The sequence below is a fragment of the Ictalurus furcatus genome, chromosome 15, assembly GCF_023375685.1.
Source record: "Ictalurus furcatus strain D&B chromosome 15, Billie_1.0, whole genome shotgun sequence".
NCBI classification, from domain to species: Eukaryota; Metazoa; Chordata; class Actinopteri; order Siluriformes; family Ictaluridae; genus Ictalurus; species Ictalurus furcatus.
In genome coordinates, this window is record NC_071269.1 from 17,561,338 (window position 1) to 17,586,197 (window position 24,860).

Consider the following 24,860-nt stretch of genomic DNA (forward strand, 5'->3'; position numbering starts at 1 on the left):
GATTTTTGTGCTTTTTTTGCGGGAGAAACTACTTGAATTGGCGAAACTGCAGTTGCATAAAATTGTTTTGCACGCTCTTTCGCAGTGATGTATGTTGGTTAATAAGACCTTTTAGCCGTACTCATGTTCAGCACATGTGAATTGAAGAGGGCTTTGGCTGAATGCGCATTGTGATGATGTCACAATGCGTCTTGGCACAAATCTGCAGAAAATCTGCTGTAATTTTTTGAAACTGCAAGCTCTTCCGAATATCACAGAGTTTGCTTGATTTTGCATTAACTTCTGCGATCGCAAAATCCTGGAGGGACTGAATTACGAACTCGAGTGATGTAGCTGAGGTTGAGGAATGGTCAAAGCTAGAATTCACACACAATGTGAATTCACACCAACGTAGGAATTTTCTACCTCTGAATATTTGTCCAGTGTTTTCACATGAATTTTTCCAAAATTCCAATTTAGGACAGGCCCACTTTGGGTTAAACTCCAAATACAGATACAAATATGTATATCTGGAGCACTAAACAGATACAGATAGAGGCACTGGCACAGTGTGACACTCGTTTGAGAAATGTATATAAAATTGTTTGGAATTAGGTACTACGCTATACTACAGGGTGTCCCAAAAGTCTCCATATATATGAGAAATTAACACTTTTTAGCAAAATGTAACTTTATTTACAAAACATCATCTATATGACTGCCATTTCTTTGTCAACACATGAAGTCATCTCTCCCACTCATGATGAACTCATGTTAACATATTTGGTGTTATGTATGTAATTGTATGTCCATCGCAACCTTGTGACAGCTTCCAGATAATCATGAGAATCATTTCAGTAGGTTCTTTTGTCAAAGCCATTCTTAAAGGCTATCTGAAAAAATATATATATATATATATATATATATATATATATATATATATGTGTGTGTGTGTGTGTGTGTGTGTGTGTGTGTGTGTATAAGCAAAGTATGAAAAATTTTGGAAGACCTTAAGCTAAAAAGTGTTAATTTCCAATATATATGGAGACTTTTGGGACACCCTGTCTATCTTATACTAATACCAAGTAGCAAAACTGATGTTGCACACCACCTGTAAAAGTAGAAGATATTTTCCTTCTTCTATGTTAGTTTCTCTACCAGGAAATCCTATTTCACAAAGCGAAAATAAAAAATAACCAAAAATACCTTGTTGTTAGTAAGAGTAGTGGTTTTTGAACGTGCATGTATCCGTTGTATCATATCTCCGTCTATGACACAGCAACGGCTAAACTGAGAGTTTCGGTTAATCACATGTAGACGGAAAAATGGTGTACTAGTTTATACAGGCTGTGGGTGTTTTGAAACAGTTGTAGTTTTGATGTCTTATTTTCATAATAGAATCTCATCCTCCGTCTTCGTTACTATCGCACTTCCTCTCATGTTATGACACAGGCCACATTTCTGTGGAAATGGGGAAGCTTTTGCTGGAGCATTTATCTGGAAAAGGGAAAGTCTTTTGGTCAATGAAACACAATTTCATCACCTCTCGCATCTCACGCAAAATCTAAACGACTTCTAGTAAATAGTACATACTTCATGACCTCAACCTGTTTTAGCAATGCATTTCTTTTTACACGTCATTTTTTTTTTAACTTTGATAATAATGTCTTCGTTTAGACACAGTAAACTTGCATAATTGATATATCCTTGATTGATTGTTAGTGATCATTTTTGTCTAATTAAATCAACTAACGAAATGGAATTAATCATTGACACCCGTTTGAGTTTCTCTTGAAAGAAAGCCCTTATAAGGTGTATGCCTTGTGTGCGTGGGGTTTTTTTTTTTGGTGGCGTGAGAACTTTGGCACCAAAGGTTCTTTCCCACACACCTAATGCAAGAGTTCTGTCCCATGTGTGCCACTAAAAGAGGCAAAGGTGTGAAGTTAGCACCCTGGCTATCTCCGCTGAGTCTGGAATAACACTGAGGGGAATACCACACGAGTCTATTGATCACCACACTACTTCCAACACTGATCATTCCATCAGTGTGCGTGTGTGTGCATGTGTGTGAATGTGTCTAGGCTGGGTACTCACTGTGAAATATTTATGAATATGCCAAAAGGCAAATACACCGATATTTTCTGCAAAATGAAAGCCCCCCCCAAAAAAAAGGGCAGCAAATGAACACTTTCTATAAAGGCCATATGTATAATGACTTATGAATGCATTCATAGTATGTTATAAAGTATTTATAATGCATAAGTGCGTTACACTTTATAGCATTGGTTAAAATGCATTATAAATTAACACAATGCATTGTAAGTACTGTTCATAACACACAATAATCACCAATAGGATTACCTAACAAACCGAACCAATGAGACCTGCTCTGATTTTTTTTTTTAAACAAGTACCATAAAGTATATACTTCATATACTATCATATTACAACCTAATTAAAATAACTTATAAATTGTATTTGCAAGTTCTAAGTAAACTGAAACCTATTCACACCAGGATGTGATATGCTTATACCACAGCAAATTCGCAATCGTTACAACTGCTAATTTATCAATAAACCAAATGTTGTGCTTTTTTAACTGTTTATAGTTATATTTAATATTATGGAACTTATGTGGTACAAGTTAGTTCCTGCTATTTCTTATGTTATAGCATCTATAAACAATTGTTCCGTTATCAGCCTCTTTTTTTATTCTCTTGAAAGAAAACAGAGCAGCTTGTCATGTTACTGAAACCCTGGAAAGCACAAATTCCTCTCCCATTTTGGAAAACTTATTGAAGTGCTGACACTGGAGACTCCTTCCATAAATGTTAAGTATACGTCTCCTAACAGAAACTTCAAAGTATACATTAGAAAAAGCATACATTTTTCTTTGTTAAACAACAGCACTTAAAATTTTTTTATTTATTATAAGGGTTAGATTATGTTGATCATCAAACATACACGAACTGTTACTACAGGAACGATAATGTATCAGAACAAGCACATTAATATAAACCTGTCATTTATGTTACTGCCAGAACTACTGCGAGATTTCGAGAATCCAGCCATGCTGTGGTATAAGAATTCGTAAAACATAATAAAGGTTGCTATAAAGCCTTCATAGAAAGTGTTACCTTAATACATTCTGTTACAGGAATGCGAACAGTTAGATTCATTGCTTTTGGGTGTTTCATGGGAAACTCCGTTCATTCAAAAACAAACATTCAGTTCACATGCAGGAAGCACATTCATAACGTTTTATGGGGGAGCTCGAACAGTTGATGAATTTGGCTGGAGTTCATAATTCCTTCTGTTACTTTCACTCTCGCCTCTGATTAAACATAAAAGAATGCATATAAACCTATGCACAATATTTTATTATATAATGGATATAAAGTCTACACACTCCTGAAAAACCTGTGGTTTTACCCTGACATTAATACATTAATTTAAGATAAATCATGTCAGATCTTTTTTCTATCTTCAAGTGAAAATCAAGGGGGGCAAAAAAAGAAAAAGAAAAAACTTACAATAACCTTGCACGTGTGCGCATACTCCTTAACTAATAGTCTGTTAAAACACCTTTCATTCCACAGGTTTTTGAGAGGATTTAGATCTGGGCTCTGACTAAGCCATTTTAAAACATTGCCCATATTCTTCTGAAGCCATTCCTTTGTTGACTTGGATTTGTGCTTTGGGCTGTTAATGTGCTTTTCTTGGTCTTCATCTGTCTAACAGAGGCCTGCAGGTTTTGTGCCAAAATAGACTGCTATCTATGATTCCCTCTATCTTGACTACATCCCCAGTTCCAGCTAAAGAGAAACAGCCCTATAGCATGATGCTGACACCAGCATGATTCACTGTAGGTATGGTCGTCTTTGTGTGATAAACTGTCTTGTTTTTGTGCCAAATGTATCTTTCTGAATTATGTCCAAAAAGTTCTAGCTTGGTGTCATCAGACAATAAAACATTTTGCTATCTGGTTTTGGGTGATTTAGGTGGGCATCTAGCCCCCCTACCTGATAAATGTTCTTTTTGTTCTTTTGTCAATTTTGGAAGGACGTCCTGTTCTAGATGATGTCACTGTGGTGCCACATTTTCTTCACTTGTCGATGACCTTAACAGTGTTCCAGCTAATGTTTTGGAAATTCTTTTATAGTTTGTTTTATACCCGTCTCCTGATCAATATCTTTCCACAATAACATCCTCTACATGCTTTGTAAGGTCTTTGCAGATTATAGATAAAAACAATTATTATTTATCTTGGTTTCATTTTTTTAACATCACAAAACCTGCAATTTTAACAGGGATGGGTAGACTTTTTTATATCCAGACTATATTCTTTTTGGAAGGAAAAAAAATCAGTGACCCCTAGCACCCAGACATCAGGAAAGCTTCTTTCCACATTAGAATTGTGAACACTTGATTGCATAACAAACATGACGAATGTGTCACTGACACCACTATGTAGGTCATTGTGTATGGGGTATTTACTTGTGCAACATTCTCCTCTTTGCAGTATTCTTTTCTTTTCTTTGTTTTACTTAGTTTTGAATCCACCTCAGCTCATAGCAAATGTCTTTTATACTGGTGTTGTCCATATCTTTTTGCAATGTGTAATGTCTATAAGCACAACAAGAGCTAAGAACAACCGAGTCTAAATCCCTGTATAGGCTAGTGTACTTGGCTAATAAAACACGATTCTGAGTCAGTATAATCCAGATTTAAATCATATACTAAAAGAAAATAATTAATAGAAGAATTTCTCCTGAATAAACTGACTATTTTTTAGTCTAAAGCTTTCTGTGAAAATACTGAGAATAAATCTTACCACTGCCCAAAGTTCTATTGAGAGTTAGATTTCTTTTAATGATGATTAAGTCAGATGATAAACGACTCAAAGCTCAATAATTAAATAAATTAGCATCAGACAGGATGTGTGAGCAGTTTACACACCATTACACACAGTAAATAATGTTCTAACTCACCCAGTACTTAGCACCTATGGTAGACTTATCAATGGCCTCACAATCTTATTATGATAACACTTCTAAAAGGGTCCGTTTGGGGGGAACCCCAATCATTATATATTGATTTTAAGCATTTACTTGCTTTGTCAGCAGCTTTTTGTCTAATCAGTATTTCCTGTTTCAGAACTTGTAAAATTCATTTCCTTGTTTTGTTGATGTCAGTGAGACCTTACTGATGAGATCTTGGGTAAACTCCAACGTGGAGTAAGCCGAAACTCTGCAACTTCCAAAAAATCATCCAGAAACTACACTGGGAAAATTTCCCAGCCAGTGTCAGGACTATTTCTGACTAGCTCCCAATTTACTGAGATTCCTGAGTGAGTGCTGCATGACTCACCTCTCAGTCTTAAGTACGTATCTATGCTGATGGCAGGTGAGTGTGTGAGCTAATTTTCCATTACAGCTCTGAGCTATGACATATATATCCGCATGGATATGTGACGACTGTCAGTAATCATCTTTCTCATTAAGTCTTAGAATGTATAAAAAAAATTGAATCACAAAAAATACTTTTTTTCTTTTTGTGTTTTCTCTATGACTTTATCAGTGTTTTCAGGCATGGACATGATGAAGACAGTTATGTCTAAACGGAGTGTTGAGATATGCTACACTTGCATATCCTTGTTCAGCTGGTTTTGATCACCCACCACCCACAAAACAACTGTATACATTCGCTTACGGTAGCTTTGAGGCTTGAGGTTTGTAATGAGATGAAGATATTACAAAAAGGACATGCTTAAAACTGCCACCCTCGGTAATCTATCATATAAGTTATCTGGTTCATAGACTAAATAAACCATGTTAATGTGGTGAATCCATGATTTTAACCCTTTAATCTAAGAAAACATGCATTTCACCATTTTTACAGGGTTTGTTTGCTGACAATTGCTGCATTTTGCTATTGAATAAGTAACAGCCTTGGGTTTTTAGCATATATATGTGCTACCCTATATGTGGCTAACAGCACGAAGACATTGGAAACATTCTAATAATCTATTTTACATTTATATCTATAATTTGTTTAATTAGGTTGTATGTTCAATGTGACGTCATTAGTAAGTATCACAGTATAACGATGAGAAGAATGATGGAAATGAATTTTCCTCTTCAGAGAAATCCGACGATACAAATTTCTCATGTGACTTTTGAAATATTCCAAATGTTTCATAGGGGTGAGTGTGTTCAAGTTAACAGTTGAGTGAACGTTGAACACTTAAAAATTCAAAACCTAGAATCGTGGAAATGAATGCTTCAGACATGAGACGCTAAATGGACTCGTGCATAATCCAAAAGTAATATGGTTTCTGAAGTATTTTAAGCATTATATTTCAAGATAGTGAGATGGGACAGGATTAATGCTGTTTTCTAAGTGCTGTGAATTTATTTATCTGAAACATGAACATGGATGCTGTGAAGGACACTTTCATCATGTTTATAATCTGTTTTACCTGGCATATTTGTACATGCAATATCTGTAAGACACAACTATCACCCGCATCGTACAATAACGGGAATATTATCAATAAACATTCAAATCAACCGTCAAAGTGTAATGTGTATTTTTGAACAACACTCAAGGATCTGATCAAAGAGACTGTCTTGTAAGGGGTTCTTAACCAGCTTGTGAAGATGTCAGTACTTTAAAGAGATAGATTCCAGAAACACAAACACATAGGGATCTGATTGCACAGTACTCTATCTAACTGACAGCATGCGGGCTGATTTGGACTATAATTTGTTTAGATGATATCTCTCATATAAGCAAACACACAGGCTTTAGAACCAACAATGCTTCGTTTAAGCAAATAAGACTGAGCAAATACACAGCACCACCTTCCTTAAACAGGGGCACCAACCGTTCAGAGATGTCACGATTATGAACACTGTATGACACTGTTTTATGGACATAAACAGTCAAAAACCATTACATGAAAAAAGTAAATAAGTGAGTAGTGTTGACTGAGCAGGCACACGTGACGGACATCTTTACACATACAGTCGTCACATTTATTTACATTGGTTTAGGCGAAATTTAAATATGTTTACATAGTCAACCGATCTGGTGATTTAATGCAAAACAAAGTCCATATTACCATCTTTATAAATAGCATTTTACATACTTCACTTTTAGTTTATTGTCAAGATAGTAAGACATAAAACATTTTTGGGCATGCTGTTATAGTAAAATAATCAACGACAGCATGGTGTGATATCATTACTAATGCTAACAGCATGTCTTTGCATGTTTTATTCCTCATATTAAAGTGAGTTTGTCAGTGATTACAATTTATTATTTATTCATGAGCAACATTTAAATGTTATCTATTCTAGTTACAGTTATTGTTGTGGAATGTCAGTGAGACATTTATGTTGTGGCAGCATACAACTGTCAAAATATTTTTTTTTAATGAAACTTTAATTTTAGTAGCATTAATAATTATGGGAGTATTCATTATATCATACACACACACACACACACACACACACACACACACACACACATTTAAGGAAGGTATACTGTATGTACTGACATAGGCAAGTTAGTATATAGAAAATACATGTGTGTGGAATTTTTTTATTTTGATCTTCAAAATGATTTGAAAGAAATTACATAAAATATGTTCCTTGCCCTGATTATGAAAAGTGCTCTTAACATCTTAACACGTGTACAGCTAATGAAGAAGTAAAAAAAAAATAATAATAATCAGGGGGAAAAAAAACAAGAGTTCATATTCCTATTAATTAACTAAATAAATTATATATATATATATATACACACACACATTTTAACGGTCCACATATGTAAAAATAGTAGCTTCCCCTGGCATTAGTTATTGTAAACTCTACAGTCATGTTCAGACATGCCTGCGTCTTGATTGACGCCATCAGGCTCCGTTCAGACCTTCACAATCTTTCATGATGGTCTTCAAAACATTGAAATGAGTGCCATTTGTCCCCTGATAGGTGTGAAAAGAGACACTTCTGTCTTTGTTATGAGCCTTGATTTACTGTAGGGATCCCAAGCAAGTGTGAACTCCTCTACACTGCCCCCTTCCTGAGTCTCCTCCTCCTCCCACCCACCCACACACTTTTACACACACCTCAGTCTGTCCCCTCCCACTCATACACTCTCTATACACTCCTCTCCCTGTGGGCTCTCAGTCAGTAGATGCCTCACCTCTCTGGTGAACACACTCACTCCACGCAGCTTGGATTACACAGAAGGGAATTTTACACGCTCGACCCAGAAGAAAGAGATTCACTTATTGGGAAGACTTACATACGCCACGGATCAGCATGGGGAGTAGCATGTCATGCGTTCCTCAGCACAATTTCAGGTTCTCCAGCAAGAGTTTCATACGGCGGAACAGGTAATGAACACTGTACTTCTGCTCTATTACAAAGATGTATATAAATGCTATCAGTCAGTCCAAAGTTAATGGGTTACTTTGACTATCATACCTGGATAATATTTAAATAATAAGTAGATAGTAAGATACCTAAGAAGCTCTGACTGACAATGATTGACTTGAGGTTGTTTATTGTAGTACGTGATCACAGATGATAAGATTTCCCATATAAAGTGGCAGGGTACTTTTGTGTCAACATTCCCTTAGTGATTAGTTCTCTTCTGCATAATATCAAGTGTATGTAATTCTCATCAGCTCGGTGATAGGATCACAGTTCACATGCACGCTGACTCTCGTAGGCGCTGATAGAGTTCAAGGCTGTGATACAGTTACTCTTCTGTTTCCAGCTGAGCTTTCAGAGTTGCCCGAATTGCCCAGAGTGTGTTTTTGGTACATGGTGTAAGCTTAGATCAACCTGATCTCCTAAGAAATTTGCATGAATTTGACTTGAACCACTGAGTCGTAAGAAAATATATGAGCTCAAACTCTTCCCAAAACTCTTGGTTTTATATTCAGTTATTCATCTTAAAGCGTAGTAGTTCAGTTCAGTAAATACTATCTATTATTCAGTAATGACACTGAAACTAAGTATGGTAAAAAAATATCCTTTATGTGAATGGAAGTATGGACTTGCTGTTTTGAGGCTTTGTAGTTTTATACAGTATCCTATACTGTGCACCATTCAAGATCAAGAAGCCATAAAGACCCATTGTGTATTTTACTGCACACAGTTCAGTGCCCACTGTGGCAGGCCCGGTCATGTCACACTAAAACTAGAGACGGGTAAGCTTATCAAGTTTTCAGGCTCTGAAACTGATCTACTAGCTGATTATACACTTTTAAATCAAAACAGCTCTTCATTGCTGTTCTCCCTTTCAACTGTACTCACTCACAAACACACTTCAACAGGTGAACTATCAGTTGATCAAGAACAAAGATGAGCGTGTTCCCATTTCCTGTCTGATACGGAGCAGGATCGCTCTTTTTCACTAACACCTGAGCAATGAAAGCTACTGTAATACCTTAGATTACTCTGTTTTGCCTTGCATTTGCATTTTTTTTTTGCCAATACCTGTCCTAGTTTAAATTGTCTGGATGCCAAACGTGTTCACCATGGAATACCAGTGGTACGTCCAATCTCTTAGAGCATGAATGATCCTATTGTTGTTATGCTAATCGCATTCAAAAAAACGGAGCTCCAGACTGACTTCCTCTCTCACGAACCTGCAGGAAAGACGACATCATAGTGATCGGACACTAATGGCTACAAATGGGGGTCATGGGTGACAAAGGATGACATATGAACCGTTTTTTCTATATCTATGCCTTGTGTCTTGAAACATAAGCCCTATTGTTCTGTCCGAGTAAATGGTGTATGGAGTGGGACGTATATAATGTTGACCAGTACAAGCTATAGGAGCTCCAGAAAGGCTGCAACAATGGTAAATGTAAAATCTTTTGTGTGGAAATGACCAATGGACAGACTTGACCGAGTCAAATGATGCAGCAATGAGTTATTGGATTACATCTGGGTTACCAGGACTTAAAATTAATCACTTTTTTCATGAGTGGTTCTTGAACAAACACATGACTAAACTCTGTCTTGTGTCTTCCGAGCAGCAGCAGACTGTTCCGGAAAAAAAATCCGCAGGAGGGGCAGGAGAAGTCCAACAGCATCATCAACATTCTCTGCACAGTCACCCCAAGAAAGGCGAGTAATTTCTTGCATTCTTGTGACTTTTTTGCTTTTTCAAGTACTCTATATTCATGCATGCTGAACTGTGGAATGCTTGTGCTTACAGGAAATGTCACCTAAAGATCTTGAGGCCATAGAAAACATCAAATGGGACCCACCGTTTCCCTATGACCCGGCCAGCGGCTGGAAGAAGAGCAGCATCAATGTAAAAAACTATGGCAGGTTGATCCACAGCTCCAAAGTGCGCTTTCGCTTCCTGCACTGTCAGGTAGAACATAACTCCTCCCCTCACACAACAAGCTGTTACACATATCAATCTCTAGGCAGGAATACAAATGCATACATCCATGACAGTCATCACTGTTAAAAGCTCATTACGATGCTCCAGCAGTTGACATTATTGTTCATCCATTTACTCATCCAACATGATCCCTGTGCAACAGGCAAGTGGCGAGTACAGGATGTCTCTCGCTCTCACAGCTGTGTGAATTATGTTGCCTGTCGTGTTGCATATTAGTGAAGATTAATTGATGTATCTCATCGCAGGGCATTGTACCTGTCTGAACGTGCACGCTTTTGAAACATGTCAGTGTTCCAGAGCTGCCTCCAGGCACACAGGTTATGATCAGGCTACTGATAGAGCACTGAAGTGTAGCAACATCTATCTGCTTGATGTACTAAAGGAAGCTTGATGTACTAAAGGAAGAGGAAAATCCCAAAGAACAAAACAAGTCAGGATGGGGTCATACTGGAAAATTTTGCAATTGGTAAACAATCAGTAATGAGGCAGAAAGAAAACAAGAAGCTGGCACTGTATGATTATAAATATGATTGTGGGCTATCAGTTGAAAGGAAATGACTTGGCTAAAGTAAATCGCTGTCAGGGCCTTTTTGAAAATGTACCAGTGCTTATGTTACTGTAACAAGCAGAACACTCCGTTCAGGCAGAGTTATTCACATTGACACATACTTTACATTACATTGTTCAACAATCAATAAAATATCAGCTGACAGCAGGCTAGCTAACCAGAGTCATGTCTAACAAGCATTACAATGTATACGGTTTCCTTTAGTGGTTTTGAAGAGCTTCTTAAATTCTGTTTTCTCTATAAGATCTGCGGGTGCTATGATATTTGAGAGTCATGTAATCCATATCCATAAAAATGTTTTATTACAAAATTAGGAAAAACCCTTTTCAACTCAGATTGAACAACACTGCTATAGAGCCTTCTTTTCGGTTGTGTAAATAACCAAAAGATTATGTGTCATTTGTTACAGGATGTACATGATTGCTACCTGGACCTGTTCCAAACACACCTTCATTTCGTCTCGAATAACACCACCGGACTCACCTACCAGGTCAGAACAACCTCTTGTCCATAGAAAAACAGTGATCTTCTAGCTCGTTAGAATATTCTATACTTTTTAAAGGGTTATAATGCTTCCATAACTTCCTCCTTCTATTGTGTGGTCACGTCCTTAAAAAACACATGACAATGTATTATATAATCTCAATGTAAACTGTTAGCCTTCAACTGAGATAATATGCCTGTGAGTAAACTGTGAGTACACCAGAAATTAAAATTAATCATTTCCTTTTATTATGTCTGTGTTTACGACCATGTCTCATAACCAAGCACTGCTGTAATGAATGCATCTCTCTCTCCCCAGAGGGAGAAAGCAATATTGAATATCCAGAAGCAATGCTAACGTGGTTGAATACTCAGTTCTAATTAGTCAAAAGGTGTTGATTGATTAGATATAACGGCATGGCACTGACATTAGTTCCAACTGCAAGGTTTATAGTGTTTACACAGGAACTTGTATGGCAGATGCTCCACATAAACAGATTAAAAATTGTGTGCATTCACTGATATCGTATTTTCTCATTTTTGAGAATACTCACTGAATCCATGTCCACAGAAATATTTTATTACATAATTAGGGATAAATCTTCCCAATCTGAATAACACTGGTACAGAGCTATTGATTGATTGTTTATTTAGTGTTTTTGGGAGGCATCTTCAGGAACAATCAGATGTACATCTGTAACAACACATGGAAGTCTTTGCGCTTTGCGGTTTTTTCCTCCTCCATACCACGACCGAGTGCATTTTTGTGTCTTATTAACTTCAAGAAAGCGAAAAGGGGAGGCTGGTGAGGGTATTACGCAACGTATAACATGGACTATTTTGTATCGTGGACGTTCCACAACAATAAATATAACTATAAAACAGATTAAATGTACAACGTGCTGACAAATTGTCACATTTCTGTGGTATTTTGGGGGATTATTTTCCTATAACAGCACTCTGCAACACTCCTATACAACAAAAAGTCACAATGACAATAACTGTACACTGATAGTTTCTTCTTGGCTTTATTATAGGGGACTCTTCCATTAAAGGAGCTCACGATTTGCAAGGTGCACAACATGACTAGCTATGGAGATCCACAGGAGTTTGCCTTCCAAATAAATGGTTAGTACACTTTTTTCTATACTAGACACGTGTTTTAAAGGAGATTATTTTGAAAGGTGCTACTGGTGGGTGTGGGAGCATGGCACAAAAACCTTTTATTCCTTCCAACACAAAGCTGTGAATCATAAAGGCTTAGCCTTACACTATATACATCTGCAGCCACTTCCCAATTTCTAACATTCCAGTGATTCATAAGTGTTATGACCCTCTTGCCCTCTTTATAGACCTCAGAGAAACAAGAGGGCTGTCCATTTGCTAGTAGTCAGGACAGGGTGAAATTGTCCTTCAAGGCTCCCCTTGTTATACGACAGGTGTACATAAGCTCTCTCAGCTGTTGTACTAAAAGAGCGCTTCCGCTGGTTCTCGCCCACATCGTTCACATCACAGCTAAAGTATTCCACATTCCTGTGGGCAGGTTTCACTTCTGCACTGATGTTTGCCTGTTTTGTGTCTCACATGTTTTCGATTGGAAGTGGTTCACCAGTCTAGTTAGATGGTTTGTGGATAAATTCCCTTTTACTGGCTTGTGAGTCTATAAACAAAAGTCACACCAGGACCTCAAAGTGTGAGTGAACGTGACCAGGATATGAGTCAAATAAAACACTGGACGTGCTTAAATATCCCTTAGAAGCAAAAAATATTTCCTTTGACCAGATGATTAAACATCCTGGTATGACACAGTAAAAAAGTATTAAAATCCTCATAAAATCTCCTAAAATGACTCACTACTCCAGATTTCTTATCAGAGAGATCACTGCTATGCTACAGATCCCAAACTAGAAAGCTCTGACCTTTTCATATGCTCTGTGTTTTGGGTCAATGGGGGTCAGCCTAGCAAGTATTTACAATCAGCCTCACACAGTATTGACTTTCACTGTCCTCTCATCAGTGTGGGAATATTTAACTGAGGCCAGTTTTCATCCCAAACTATAAACAAAAAGCAACCCATAAAGCACACCCTGACTAAAGCTAAACCATCACTGGAAATGACAAAGCAGAGCTGGTGTAGGAGTCTGATATCTATGCTGATATGTGTTGGTATGTGGAGCTGATAACGGAGTCAGACTCCAGCTCTGGCACATTCTTAAAGTGTGCTGTAGGTGTGTCTGTTTTACTTAGCACATGAGGTATGTTCAAGCAGGCTAGTGGTCATAAAAAGACATGTTATAAATATAAATCAGATCCAGACAGGTTTTTTTTTATTATTTTTTAGTGAATAATAAAGACCTATGGATATATTTAACAACCTGTTATTGACAGTTACTGGTATGTCGAGTTGTTTGTCTGTTTCATGTCCTTTTGAACAGACGCATGAACCTATGTTGTTTTTATTTATTTATTTATTTATTTTTACCTCTTTAGGTGTCAGCTTAAACCCCATCATCGTCTACTGCTCCAACCAGGAGGATATGGACAACTGGTTCGGTCTCCTAAAGGAACACATAGAGATCAATGGGGGCACTGCGATTATACCAGACACTTACAGCAGAGTTAAGGTATGCAGCTATCAAAGAAAAAGGAAAAAAGATAATGATCTTAACAGCAACGGGTGTGCAGTAAAGCCAGGTTTGAGTTATTTAGATCAGTGTTATTGTATTCTCATGAGGATTGTGCAGGGGTGTGGCTGGGACTGTGGCTGAGATTAAGGTTAACCACAGTAACAGTATCATAGAAAAGGAATGACATTTCTACCAGTGCTGACATGTACCTCTGTCGCAATAGGTGACTTCACTAAACAAAACAGATTCTCAATGACAAGCCTTAAATAAAAACAAATTCAGTCTATAATGTTTAAAACATTGGAACTATAAGTGAAATCCTTCCCGATCTGTGTCTATAAAAATGGCTTGCAATTACAGTAAGGTATGTTACACTCTCAGAAATAAATGCATCAAACTGTAGCCTTCATTGTCGCAGGTGTGGTACCATCATGTTGTGTACCTTTAATTAGCTTTTAGAGGAGTGGTTTTATGTATGATAAATTATTTTTAATGGTTGAAAATATACACACTATAAAAGGTACAAAACAGGTTCACCACTGCAAGTACCAAGAATCGTATAGTTTGGTACATTTATTTCTAGGAATGTAAAGCAATAATGCACATTTCTCATTTTCTCTCATGTACTTTCATAAGGTCCACAACACAGAGCAGTCCACAGAGGGGAAAGAAGAGCTGAGGAACTCCATCAGTAAAGAGCCGATCTATGAATGGGAGGGTTCTCAGCGGGAAAGTCTAGGTCCAATCACCTATGTCACTAAAGTGAGGCTACAGCATTTACCTTGTCAAGTAAGGCAACATTTTCATGCTAACATTTTTTTAAAACAATTCAGTCCTACTTCGTTTTGAATAGATTTGTAATTATACATAAACTATACAGGCAGCTATAATGTAACTACTGAGTATGTGTACGTTGTTACAGATATAATCTATAATCCATCCGTAACAGTGCAATATCCTTAGTAGACATTGTTGTTAGAATCTCCAGTTGTTTAAGTTTTCATGGGTGAAAGTGCTTTGTGAAAAGGTGTACTGATTTGATGTCAGATGTTGTCTACACATACAGACAACAAAGGTGCTACTAAGAAGCCCCCCTTTATGAAAAACTTTGCGCAACTGAAGATTACATCAACTCTCCGTCAGTGCTGGTTGCTGCCTGGCTGGTTCACTAAGGGCAGCATCTGATATGATCTTAGTCACTCTTTTGACAAGCTCAAATTACCCTCAGGATCTAAAACGTTTGGCCTCTTATTTGTTAGCTGCTTTGAAATTTGACTGCCAGCAGATTTGCATTCACTGTAGACCTGCAGAGTGATAAGTCGCAGTGCATTGAAATACATTTTCCCACAGGAAAGGTGAGAATTCAGACAGGTTGTCTTTTTTTTAAAGAGTAGCATGTAGACCTGTGTCCCTTTGTGTAAGCTGGGTGTGTGAACCAGTTGCTTTGCTCGTGCGTGGACTTGACTCACCCTACAGCTGCTTGCCTGACACACCCTTTTCAGAGCATAAGACAACCGCTGTCAGAGCAAGAGCTCTGCTATCACCATCTCCTGGTAGGGGAGGCATTTGGACACATGGTTCCCACGAGGGGGAAAAATACAATATATGTAGATAATATTATATCTGTAGAGGGGCAGTGGTAGCTCAGTGGTTAAGATGTTGGGCTACTGATCAGAAGGTCATGAGTTCAAACACCACTGTTGGGCCCTTGAGCAAAGCCCTTAACCCTCAACCTCTCAGATGTATAAATTAAATAAGTGTAAGTCGCTCTGGATAAGGGTGTCTGCCAAATGCCATAGATGGAGCATGTAGGACTCTCATGTTCTCATATTTGTGATTCAAAAGCAAACTAATGCTACACGTCCCAAGCACTTCACATATCTCTATAATCTGCACAAAGCACAATGCTGACCACAACATAACTTATTCCCACAGGAGCAGTATGACAGACTGTTGGTGATGTATCCTAGCAATCTTATTATACTGTCTGAGGAGAGTGATGGCTTGTTCTACAAGGTAAAACAAGCACTCAGTTGTTATACTTTGTTGTTTGTCCAAAAGGAGTTTGACTGAGCTAAAACCACATTCTGTGCTTTGTGCTTACAGGGAAAACTTCCTCTCAACATGCTTACTGTTACCACCCCATGCCAAGACATCAAGCCAAACACATTTATGATCGAAGGTAAGTTAATGATCATCCCATTTCCGTTGTTTTATTGCTCAACACTGCATCCTGCAAAATCTTTTCTATCCAACGCTAATCACTCTTCTTGTCTTGGACAGGGAAACTGATTAACCCCATCGTCGTGTCATGTCCGAACACGAGCGAGTTCCGTGACTGGATGCAACACTTCAAAGCAGCAGATGTCCCAGTCCTTAGCCCTCCTCCGCCCGTCTACGACATCATCTATACGCCGACTCAGAGAGAGGTAAGTGCACTACAGACTCTCAGAATGTTAGTAGTTCAAGCAAGTTTCCCAATAGGTTGTATTATAAGCTAGGTATTCACACTTTCTTCCTGTCTCTCTAGGCTCCTGAGCTAAATGTGAGATGGAGCGGCAGTAACCGAGGCGGTGCTGAAGAAATCGCAATGCAGAAACTGCACAGTGAACGCAGATCTTGTGAGCTCCAGCTGCCCCACCGCAATGACAACCCCCTTTCCCCTGGTTATACCGAGCCTCTCTGTGTAAGTGAACATCCCAGCTCCTATTATGGTGTTTGTACAGCTGCTGAGTATTATTATAAGTCTGACAGTACCGTTAGGTGAACTGTTGTCAAGCTGTCACTTTATAGATCAGTTGAGCTCGTCATAACTTGAGGTTTTGCTGATAAAGATGCTTGGTGGACTTATCAGAAATTTAGAAAAAAGATCAAAAATCAAAGCTCTTTATTGTCAAGTGCACACAAAGTAGAATGAAGTTCTTACTTGTATGTCATTTCTCAAGACTACACATAAAAATGTAAACAAAAAGCTTCGATTTGTGATCTTTTCTACATTTCTGATAAGTCCACCAAGCATCATGGGTATAAGCAAAACGTCAAGTTTTGCCCAAAGACAATAACTACTGTCAATACAACACAGAAGACATCCATTGTTATACTTAGGGGGCAACTTAGGAAAAGGAGTGTTAAGGGTGGACCGCACTTACTGTAAGTTATCTGACCTGACTTACTTTCGAGTGTTTATTTTGGAGGAGCAGTTTCCAGTCATGCACTGGAATACTTCTGTGGTCTTGGCACTATCAATTATTAACTTAGCGTCCAACCCATGCTACTTCTGTTACCATGTAAAAGCCTCTGTTGCTTGTAGCCAAAAACCAGATTGATCTGCAGTTGTTTTGCTGAGCACTTCACCCTGCGGCGTCATCTAATGCTGCCTTGAAGGGGGGGGGGTGAACTGGAAAATCATCCCATGAGCGCTCTCAGATGTTTTCTGTTATTAGAAACATTCCATGGCAGGATTCACCCACACAGCATAACATATCTCAGCAGATGACCTGAATGGTGATCGGCTTTGAAGTCGTACCACGGTATCGCATGAAGTTAGTGCCAGGATACTCTATCTCCCTCCCAGCAGTCGAATCAGAAGCAAGGAGTCTAATTAATTTACAACTGACAGGGCAGTATGCCCAAAGTGAGCTCTGCTGAGGGGGACGATATCAGAACATATTCACTGATTATACAGTATATCTCTCTTCCCAGCTGTGTGAATAATTTGCATTCTTAGCTCTCCTTGATGTTACAGATCCAACAGGCTTATGTCTGTTTTCTTGTCCATATGTAGTATTACTAAGCAGCTTGTCTTCCTTTTCGTGTGTGTTTACAGTACATCTCCAGCAGACCCACATCTGTTGATACGCAGTATTCGGTGAGACTGGGCAGCAGGAGCAACAGCATGTCATCTCAAACCAGGCCTGCACCATTGCCCCTGCGCTACTCCTCCCCTCAGCGCACTTCCTACTTGTCATCTGAGGAGCCCATGTCTCCCATTTACAGCTCTCCATACAGCGCAGTTCACCACAATGCTACCGCACAGCACGTCACGAAGGCCCCACTTATAAAGGTAACCCAAACTTCATATCTTGCATGCTGTTGTGATAAGGGTATTCCAAACCTTATTTTAAATATATTGCTTTAACCAGTCCCTCCAGGATTTTGCGATTTCAGGATCACAGAAATTAATGCAAGAATCAAACTCCACAATATTCAGAGGAGTATTGTAATTTTTCTAAATTACAGCAGATTTTCCACAGATTTGGGTCAAGACGCGTTATATGACATCATCAGAACGTGCATTCAGCCAAAATCCCCCTCTGATTCACGTGCTTCGAACTTGATCAAAATCAAGCCGCAACAATCACAAAAAAACTCAGCGAAATGCTGTTTGTACCACAGCTCTGTAGAGTTCTTGATTCTAATTGGCCAGATGGTGTTTATGGCTTGGGTTTACGGCTCAGCAGATATGTTGTCATTCCTACAGAAACAGCCAATTCACAGGTACTTACATGGTCACATAATCGTAAACTAATAAGATATGAATTAAAAATGCATTGCGATGTAACAAAGAAAAACAGACCGTTGTTGATATGATGAGGCTTTCTGTAAAGAGACAGGTATTTAACATTTATTTAAGTCTTCAGTTAGCACTTTGTAACAGTCAGTAAGTTTTGTCAGTAAAAGGCTGGTGAGGGAATGACTTCATTATCTGCTATAACGTAAGTGATAACAGGAAGTAACTTCTTGTGGATATTACACAACATTAAATGTAACTATACATGGGTAAAATTACATGCTATTCATTAATAAAATTTTACAGCTGTAATGTTTGTCAAACTGCTGTGGTATAAGAGAAATAAAACAATTTGGAACATGCAGTTGTAGTTACATAATCAGCTTCTTTCATTGATTATTTTCTTATAACATTACAGTTCTATGTGAGCAAGGATTTATGATGAGATGTGCTCATATTTGGTTTGTTTTTGAACAGTCGAACAGCTGGAGCACTCCACAAAGCTCCATAAAGTACCAGCTCTCCATTCCACAACGCCACTCGGATTTGCTGACCCACCGCAAACCTCTCTCGCCCTTGTATGACGACCCTACTACCCCTGGCATGTACCCTCTGGAGGAGGATTTGGCAAAGGTGTCGTCGGTAAGTGGGGCAAGATATCAGATTGCTTTCTCTCTTTACACCGGGCTCACTGTGGCCGAGTGCACAGAGAACACGGCTGATTTGACAAGTCTAAGACCTTGCAGTCTTGATTACTAATTGATTGATGCAGATGCATAATGGAGGAGTCTGAGGGAATGAGACTTAAGTACAAACTGACAGTAGACAGTTATTTGAGAGAAGATATTTGTTTCTGATTGGCTATGCCGGAATGTAACCATGGCAACGAGTTTAAAGCGTGCTTTAGGATAGACCGATATAATTTTAAATATCAGTTTCATCTGTTTCACATATCATAATAAATCTGGTGTTTTGAAGTAATCACATTGGAAAAAACAGTTCTTTATAACATACTAAAGGTTCTCTAGTTCCTTTGAGTTTATGAGTGAGAGAACACTCACTAAACTGTCCCAATATCTGAAAATGTCAAAACGTGCCTTACTACATAGTTATTTCTTCAGAAATTTTGCTTCCTATTGTACAGAGGAAATTCTGGTTAATAATATCACTTTTTTTCTTTGTTAAACAGCATTCCTCACAGGTTTCCATGGAACAGCATTATCCTCCACTCCTCCCCACCTCCTTCCGCTTGTGCACACCTCCTCTAGGCCGCAGGAACAGGAGCATTCAGCACCAGGAACATGATGAGAGCAGCACACAGTGGGCTATGGAGCAACGTGCACAGTCTGTGTCCAGAATGAAGCTGCTGCCTGACCCTAATACTATGCTACAGCACAACCACATCACACAGGTAACTCCAAAAAATATACGCTAATATATATATATATTTCACCAGAAAGTGCTTTCCATGGTATTAAACAACATACAGAAGCAGACAGCTTGTGCTGAAAAGACATACCCAGTAGTGTAAAATGAATGTATTATGGTGTGTTTTGCAGAGAGAGGCATCAAGCCTGGCTGCCACACACATGCGGGAGTTGCCCTACAGTCTCACCCCAGGTAAAAATTCATGGCATGCGAAAGTCCTCTGGCTTCCACAGTATCACAAAACTATAATATGCATGGCCAGAACTAGACATTCAGGGTTGTGTGCCTGTGAACACACAAAAGCATGGGATAAAGACACCTAATTTCGATAATTAACTCATTTATAACAGTTGCCATAATTATAACTGTGGCTTTTAATTGCATACACACCAGGCGACATTGTAATTGATCAAGTTTCTCAGCTCATAGCTTATATTTATATTGAGGGGCAAGACATGACTGGACATGAGGAGTGGGTAGTGCATGTCAGGGCATTTTAAAGGGCAGGGAAAGTGTGTGTGTGTGTGTGTGTGTGTGTGTGTGTGTGTGTGTGTGTAGTAAAGCTCAGCACAGTGATGTCCAGATGGCAGCACTGCAGGTGGCACATTAGGGGAGCTGAGTAAGAGGACAGAATTACTAGCAAGAGTGATTTAAAGATCACAGCTGGGACACACTGTATGATTAGCTATTCATTAGATGTAGATTGCTATAATTGAGTATTTGGCACAGGGGTATTTAAGTACAATTTAAAAATAAAGGTTCAGTTACACTTGATTGTGAAGTACTTCTTACAAAAGTTACGCAACTAACATGACTGAATGACGTCAACAGTGTTTGAAGGGGACTTTTTTTTCATAGAGGCACTTTGCATTACCACTATTGACAAGTGCCATAGACCTTAAACAGATGAGACATGTGTTTTGAATGAGAATTAACATAAACTTCAATCGTTTTTAAATGTTCATAATTTTTTTTAAAACAAGCCACGTGGACATTTCGCTAATCAGACCAGAGAGAGTAAATCAAATGGAAATCAAAGAAAGTATTTAAACACTTTCTGAACTAATATTTCTATTGCTTGTCTCTGGTCTGATGAGATGTCTTCAGCTAAGTAATTCACATAATTCACACATGTATGTGGTTGGCCACAACAGAAGCCGCTCTGGTTCATGTTTACAGCTCTGCTACAGTATTTATTCAAGCGTTCAGTTCAATCCACTGAAATCCTTTGCCAAGTTCACATCTGGGGTGCAGCCTGCCAGCTGATTTAAAAGAATCTAAAATATTCTTAAATCGATGCCTTGCCCACTCCAAAACTATCCAGGCCATCTTGCTGGTTTTGGTTTCATTGTCTTGATTATTCTTCAGGACATTTAACTCCCACATCTACAATGCAAGAATTTAGAGAGCTCATTCCTCAGTAAGGCTGAAGGGTGAGGTTGCCTCTGATTGTATAGGTTTTAAAGAGACCAAGTAACCTGTCATGCATGCTTGATCTTTGCTATCTACACTTCTAACAGCTTTCACATAGCTGACATATTTGACAGAACTGTCGTTAACTTGTGTATTCTCCTCATTTTTTCCCATCACAGATGATCACTCCTATCTTAAACCAGTGGAACCGGATGACCAGGAAATAGACTATGACAACATTTGGGAGTTTGACGGCAGTAACGGGATGATTCAAGCCTTGCCTGGAATTTCAACACACCGGACACAGCCTGACTTCAGCGCTCGAGGCCTCGGCGCTATGGAAACACAGACGAGATGGTCATAAAAGAGAACAATGGGCTTCCACCCGCCTGGACTTGTGCACATAGCTGGCTAATCTGTGCCTTACTGCACTCTCGCTCTCACACTCTCTCTCTCTCACATACACACACACACACAGAGCTTTACATGAGGCCAAGCTTGGCCAGTATCACTAAATGGGGAAATGAGCAGAGGCTGACTAGGGACAGGAGCGCTGAGCTTGTTTATCCACATTGTGTACAAATTAATAATTTTTTTTTTTTAAAGAAAAAAAAAAAGAATGACCAGTCATTTTATTCATCAGGAAACAAGCCTTTCTCAGTAATACAATTTATCATAGAACAAATCAGAATATATTTTCTTCCAGTAACTTTGTCAGATGTAGCATTAATCTGTGTCGTTTACGAACCTTTACAAATGGTTGGTTAAGATAAAGAGCTTGAATAAGTTTCTAGTTTTCTAACTATGTACATAATGTAAATAGTTTTTTATAAAGCATCTACAATATTGTTTGCACTGTTTTGTACAGTTACTTATTATATTCCTAATTATTTATATATTGTCTCAACACATTTTGTTCAGTCACATACTGAAGTAAATTCTTTTCATTATTCATTCCAGGAACAACACCAAACACCAGCATATGTTACAATTAGCAGCAACTCTCTGACATAGGCACGTTTATTTTTAGACATTTTGCATATGTACATATAGAAACTGTAGACTTTTCACTAATGTGTGAATGTTTTATTCCTTCAGTTTGGTGTGATGTGACATTTATATTTAAAAATAAAAATAAAAATGAATTCAGCTCTCTTAATGTCTCTTTCAAATTCATGGTTTAGCTCAGTGGTTTATCTCAGTGGTTCTCAAAGTGGGGTTTGTGAAGCCTAGCCAGAGCGTGCATAGCTATTTTATTATCTTATTTTGTTACAGTGGTGGAAACCACAACCCACCACTTATAAAAGTTATTATATTTTAGGCAGTTTGCCACTTGAATTGAATGGATTAAATCCAAACCACAGAACTAAAAAAAAAGAAAGAAAAAGTCACCTATGTTTTTTTTTTTTTTTTTTAAATGTGTACATTTGGTGCAGTGCTTAAAATTCAAATCTCTTACTTGTGTATTTACTTACTTATTTCCTCTGACCCAGGGGTTTTCAAACTTTTTGCATCCTGTGAACACTTAACTGTAAAATTCATTCCACAGACCCCCTCTGTAAATATTTGTAATGGTGAATTCAGGTTCAGTGCCCTTTACTAATATAGGCCCCTTTGGTAAATTGCCTTTATTGTTTAACCTTTTGATATATATTTTTTAAATTCACAATAATACAAATAATTATAAGTTGCATTTTCAGTTGAATTTGGGGAAACCACCTGAAGCATTTGTTGTGTTTAACTACTTCAACTGTTTTTGTTTGATTTTGTTAATTGCAAAAACCTGAAAGTCTGTAAATTTTTGACAATAAACCTGATTGGCAATGGGGGTTGAATAATTTTGATTGCAACTGTAGGCCAAGTTCCCTTAGTCATTCACAACAATGGGTAAGACCAAGGAATATAGCTGTGATGTGCGGCAAAAGGTTGTTGAGCTTCACAAAATGTGAAGTGGCTATAAGAATACAGCAAAAGCATTTAAAATGTCCATTTCACCATCAGGGCTATAATTAAGAAGTTCCAGTCAACTGGAAATGTGATGAATCAACCTGGAATTGGACGTGTGTCTATATTGACTCAACGCATTGTGAAAAGGATGGTTCAAGTGGCCAAAAAATCTCCAAGGATCACAGCTGGAGAATTGTAGAAGTTAGTTGCTTCTTGGGGTCAGAAAGTCTCCAAAACTACAATCCGAAGTCATCTACATCACCGCAAGTTGTTTGGAAGGGATTCAAGAAAAAAGCCTCTACTCTCATCCAAAAACAAACTGAGATAGGGTTCTATGGTCAGATGAAAACAAAATAGAGCTTTCTGGCAATAATCACCAGAGGTGGTTTCGGCACACACAGAGAGGTAGGAATATGGAAAATGGACCATGGTTGGATCTTCCAGCAGGACAATAATCCAAAACATACATCAAAATCAGCACAAAAATGGTTTACTGACCACAAAATCAAGGTCCTGCTGTGGCCATCCCAGTCCCCTGACTTGAAACCCATAGATAACCTGTGTGGTGAACTGAAGAGGAGAGTCCACCAGCATGGACCTCAAAATTTGACGGATCTGGAGAGATTCTGTATGGAGGAATAGTCTCAGATCCCTTGCCATGTATTCTCCAACCTCATCAGGCATTATAGGAGAAGACTCAGAGCTGTTATCTTGGCAAAGAGAGGTAGCACAAAGTATTGATTTAAAGGGTGCCAATAATTGTTGCACACCTATACTTTTTAATAAACCAATGATTTGTTTGTAATTGTCTGATGTCCATGAGAGCAGAGCATTTTTGTGAATTTTTACAAAAGAGCAAAAGCTTAAACAATAAAGACAATTTTTCACAGCCTTCTTTGCTCATATTTACCAAGGGTGCCAATATTAGTGTAGGGCAGTGTATATTGGGACATGAGATAAATTGGGGCAGTTTAAGCACTGTTTATTTTCTGGGCTGATTAAGTTAAAGTGAAAAATAATGTTTTAAAGTCAAAACCTAAACCAATGAAAATGTGTCCCAGATTACCAAACATGTCATTAAAATGGTTTTCAGTCTATTTTGGCTAAAGGGTAAGCCATGCTTCATTACAATATTGTGATATTAACTTTTTTTGTTTTGCTTTTACATGTAGCTAGTGAACGTCTTGAGGATTTCAGAAACCTATCATGTGCATTTTGTTATAATTAATGTCTACACAAAGTGGGGGAAAAAAACTATACCAATATATCTGCTCACCACTATACACTTAGTAATGGGGTGATAATATTCTGACTATTTATTGGAGCCATAGAGCTCTTTAAAAAATCTTTAATCATAGAGTGCTGCAGGAATGAGTCCTAAAACCTAGAAACGAGTTAGCATTTTAGCACTTCCGGTTCCATCGTCCCAAAGTCAGTGGGTTTTTGGAATGGGTTTTTGGTTAAA

The 24,860-nt window shown here is 38.2% G+C and overlaps 1 protein-coding gene and 1 long non-coding RNA gene across 2 annotated transcripts in view; one reads left to right on the forward strand and one right to left on the reverse strand.

Annotated features, from left to right (window-relative positions):
• Positions 1-14,821, reverse strand: part of LOC128618941 (uncharacterized) — a 23,161-nt gene extending 8,340 nt beyond the window's left edge. Inside the window, exon 1 of the long non-coding RNA XR_008387845.1 lies at positions 13,953-14,821. This is a non-coding gene — a long non-coding RNA (uncharacterized LOC128618941). The remainder of the gene's footprint in view (positions 1-13,952) is intronic.
• On the forward strand, positions 8,167-22,273 carry plekhn1 (pleckstrin homology domain containing, family N member 1). The gene is made up of 16 exons (XM_053642658.1): positions 8,167-8,383; positions 10,043-10,133; positions 10,225-10,386; positions 11,397-11,477; positions 12,508-12,598; positions 13,961-14,094; positions 14,734-14,886; positions 16,033-16,113; positions 16,204-16,279; positions 16,381-16,526; positions 16,628-16,783; positions 17,924-18,160; positions 19,085-19,249; positions 19,797-20,018; positions 20,167-20,227; positions 21,628-22,273. The coding sequence occupies exons 1-16, from the start codon at positions 8,310-8,312 to the stop codon at positions 21,810-21,812; spliced, it is 2,115 nt and encodes a 704-aa protein (XP_053498633.1). The 5' UTR covers positions 8,167-8,309; the 3' UTR covers positions 21,813-22,273.
• The last annotated feature ends 2,587 nt before the right edge of the window (positions 22,274-24,860 follow it).

What these genes read in the sequence shown, in the direction of transcription:
- plekhn1 (XM_053642658.1), top strand. Translation starts at nt 8,310, where the DNA reads ATGGGGAGTAGCATGTCATGCGTTCCTCAGCACAATTTCAGGTTCTCC. An exon ending in CCACCGGACTCACCTACCAG is followed by an intron (nt 11,478 to 12,507) that starts GTCAGAACAACC and finishes GCTTTATTATAG; the next exon opens with GGGACTCTTCCATTAAAGGA. An exon ending in CGAAGGCCCCACTTATAAAG is followed by an intron (nt 18,161 to 19,084) that starts GTAACCCAAACT and finishes GTTTTTGAACAG; the next exon opens with TCGAACAGCTGGAGCACTCC.